We start from the raw sequence: 3,674 nt of genomic DNA, 5'->3' as shown, positions 1-3,674 counted from the left end.
TTTCTTGTTTTGTTTAATATTTATTTTTTTGGATTTTGGGGGGATTCCCTATGAAACAACCCCTATGGTTCTTCTAATAAGTGAAGAACTCAAGAGGGATTTATTGAAGGATGTATATATTTAATTCATGTTTGATGATTTTTCCTATCTTATTTCTGTATTATTTATAGTATGGAGGAGCAACAAGTTTTGTTTGGATTACCTTAAATTTCTCTTTGGAATAGTGTCATCCTCTCAATTCTAAAGGTATAATTTTACTTTGTTAATACTACTAAATTTGCTCCCTTCCATTAGTTTCCCACAAAAATAGACTTACCTCTCTCTCTCTCTCTCACACACACACACGCACACATCTTCCTTAACAAAAAAACACAAACAATTCTGAGAAATATTATAATAGTACAAGTTATATTTGTTGAATCTTCATTTTCATTGGACTTCCCTTCTTTAATACTTATGTATTCAGAATGTTACAAAAAAGGTTGTTAATTAATTGAAAGTTTCAAGTTTCAATTACAACTTCTAAAAGATAATTCTAAACTATTGAGTAAAATAATCATAGGATAAATTCATTCATAATGAAGTGAACAAGGAATTTCAGTGCTTCTCAATATGAGGCTTCTTGATATTGAATATTGATTTTGAATTTGATTTTTAGAAAAGAATCACCAATAACAATGATGAATCTTGAATTCTTGTCAAGCCAAAAATAGGGAAGAATCACCAATAACAATTATTAGGACCGTTTTCGATACTTAAGTTAAAAAACTTCATAACTTGGTCTGATCTTAATACTTTTACTGCTTTTTTGATTTTATTTCGTATAATGTTGACCTGAGACGAAGAAAAATAGTCGTATATATTGTTGTTGTTGTTGTTGTTGTATTATTGGATAGTAAAAAAAAGACAAAGTACGGAATCATATATAGGTGGATAGAAAAAACATATTATTATTATCATCTTAATGATTGTGTAAACAAATTGGATGAATATAAGATAAGTTTTTATTGTCTAAACAAAGGAGCAAAAATAGATTAATTATCTAAAACAAAATAGTCCTTGTAGGACGGAGACACGAAGAGGAAAATGAAATAAAAGTTTGGATAATTTTAGGAAGTTACACAATGAATGGTATATGTAATTACACCTTAATCATGCCAGCGTCATAGGGAATATCACCCTTGGGTAGCCAGGGTGATTCGGTGTTAATAAATTTGCCGGCAGTGAATTGGTTAATAGCGTCTCCTGAAATTCCTCTTTGGTAACCTCTCCATGTTGAGACTCTTTTGTCAAGTGCGGCACCTGGTCCTCTGTTCTGATACTCTGCATAGAAACATGTGTGTATTCCAAAATCAGTTGTGTTCCATGGTGCCCATCCTGATGGATCGATGAATGCATCGATGTTTGATTGCATTATGATGGTCTTGGAGAACTCCTTCCATGGACGTCCAAGATAGGCTTTAGTGGTGGTAGGGAATCCTGGCTCAGGCTTGATGTCACAATTCTGGATAACAAATCCACCAACACTAGTTGGTACTGTCCTTCCTTGAGCAGTGACCATGCAAGCTTGTGTATTACCTGGTTTCCTCACAATTATTTGGCAGTTTTGGAAAACAGCACTTGCATCACCAAACATGAAATCAATGGTGCCTGTAATGATACAGTCACGGTAGAATTGTCTGAATGAGTGAGCGTATAGGGTGTCTTGGAAACCATCGATTTTGCAGTTGTATACAATTGCTTTATCAGCATTAATCCTCAATGCAACAGCTTGTTCTTTTTCGGGTCCTGCTGTGTTTTCAAGACCGATGTCCCTGATAACAAAACCTTCACCAGCAACACCAAGGGCGCATGTATGCCATGTTGCATAACCGCCACCATTCTTTACTCCCCTGTCACCAGTGATTATGGTCTTGGTTGCGCCTTCACCAATAAACACAACATTTGGCTTGCTCTTTTCGATTTCAATGTGTTCCTTGTATGTACCGGCCTTGATCAGGATAATGAAAGGAGTTGGATTGTTCTTGGGGACAGCGTTAACTGCTTCCTGAATGGTCTTGTATTGTCCGCCTCCACTGGCAGAAACCACAGCATTAGGCTTGGCGGCAGAAATTTGAAGGAGCTTACGGCTACTGGCTTCGACAAACGAGTCACTGTTTGATAACAATTTGCGGGTAAGGCCAGTGGTTTGTGTGATCATTTCACCAAAGCTGTTGACCATGGAAAGAGCATTGATACTCAGCTCCCGGGTGGTGTTCATTAGCCTCACCATTTCGTCACGGGTTGCACTGTATTCTGATTTGGTAAAACCATCTAAACAAGTTTCTTCATAAGCAACCACAGCGCTAAGCCATGTCTTGAGGTCATCCACCACGTCCTTGATCTTAGAGAAATCGAAGTTCTCAATCTTAGCGACAGAGCCCCTTAGATCCTCAACGGCTAGATCAAACAACTCTTCACAAGCATGGAGAGCGTCTTTTGTGTAAGGATCACTGGTAGCTTTCTTGATTGGCTCAATGTTCATGATGGCATTCTTGATATCTGTCACAGTGGCTTCGAATGCAACCTTGATGTAGTCCTTTGGATCGGACACATTCTTGGCGGCGGAGAGGGTCTTTTCACAAGTTTGTTTGTATGGTGTGGGTTGGCACATAGATTCAACTGACTTTGTTGAAGTTGCAACTTCATTTGATGAAGTATTAGAATCATGTTTAGTCAGGGTGACACAGGCTGCCACCACACAAGCCACCACAAGAACAGAAGCTATTCCACCAATTACCACCTTCTTTGCCATTTTTTTGGTTTTTCTTGTTTCTTTTTTTTTTTTTTTGAATTTTTTTTGGGGGGGTTCCTATGAAACAACCCCTATGGTTCTTCTTGTAAGTGAAGAACTCAGAGGGGTTTTATTGAAGGCTGTGTTTATTTCCTGTTGATGATTTTCCTATCTGATTTTTGTCTTATTTATAGTATGGAGGAGCAACAAGTTTGTGTGGATTACCTTAAATTTCTCTTTGGAATAGTGTTATTCTCTCTATTCTAAAGGTATGATTTTACTTTGTCAATACTATTAAATTTGTTCCCTTCCTTTAGTTCCCCTAAAAAACAGTACGACTTCTCATTCCTTCCTAAACAAAAAACCACTAAAACTTTATTTTTGTTAAATTTTCATTTCCATTGGACTTCCCTTTTTAATAGTACTTTGTTAATTAATTGAAAGTTACAAATACAGCTTCTAAAAGATATACAAAACTAGGAGAAATAATCATAGCATAAATTTTTCATAAAGAAGTGAAGGTAATTTGTAAAGGCCGTTTTCAAAACCAAGTTCAAAAACTTCATTCCTTCGCGAAAATTTAATTTAGTTTTGAAAAATAATAAGTGAGTTGTCACTTAATTTTTAGGAAATTAAGAAAACCATTTTAAAAGATAATTTTGAAAACCTTTAATTAAACTTAAGTTTAGGTAAGGGTTCAAGCGATCCTCTAAGAAAAGTTACATGTGGTTGACCAATGGATTAAATATGTTAATAATGAAAATCTTAAAGAATTACTTGTGAAAATATCTTATTTAAAAATGAACATAAATTATTTGATACTTAAACATTCATACTATTTCAAGTAATGGAATAATTCAAATGTCGAAGTTTCAAAAATAATTCTAATTTAACAATTTAT

At 35.2% G+C, this 3,674-nt stretch overlaps 1 protein-coding gene across 1 annotated transcript; it reads right to left on the bottom strand.

The window, feature by feature from the left end:
- Positions 1-1,141: 1,141 nt before the first annotated feature.
- Positions 1,142-2,927, bottom strand: LOC125811339 (pectinesterase-like). The gene has a single exon (XM_049490842.1). The coding sequence runs from the start codon at positions 2,792-2,794 to the stop codon at positions 1,142-1,144; it is 1,653 nt and encodes a 550-aa protein (XP_049346799.1). The 5' UTR covers positions 2,795-2,927.
- Positions 2,928-3,674: the final 747 nt, after the last annotated feature.

This window comes from Solanum verrucosum, unplaced genomic scaffold (genome assembly GCF_900185275.1).
Source record: "Solanum verrucosum unplaced genomic scaffold, falcon-dt-bn FXZP01000132.1, whole genome shotgun sequence".
NCBI classification, from domain to species: Eukaryota; Viridiplantae; Streptophyta; class Magnoliopsida; order Solanales; family Solanaceae; genus Solanum; species Solanum verrucosum.
The sequence above is the reverse complement of the archived record's forward strand: the minus strand, read 5'-3'. Positions and strand labels throughout refer to the sequence as shown.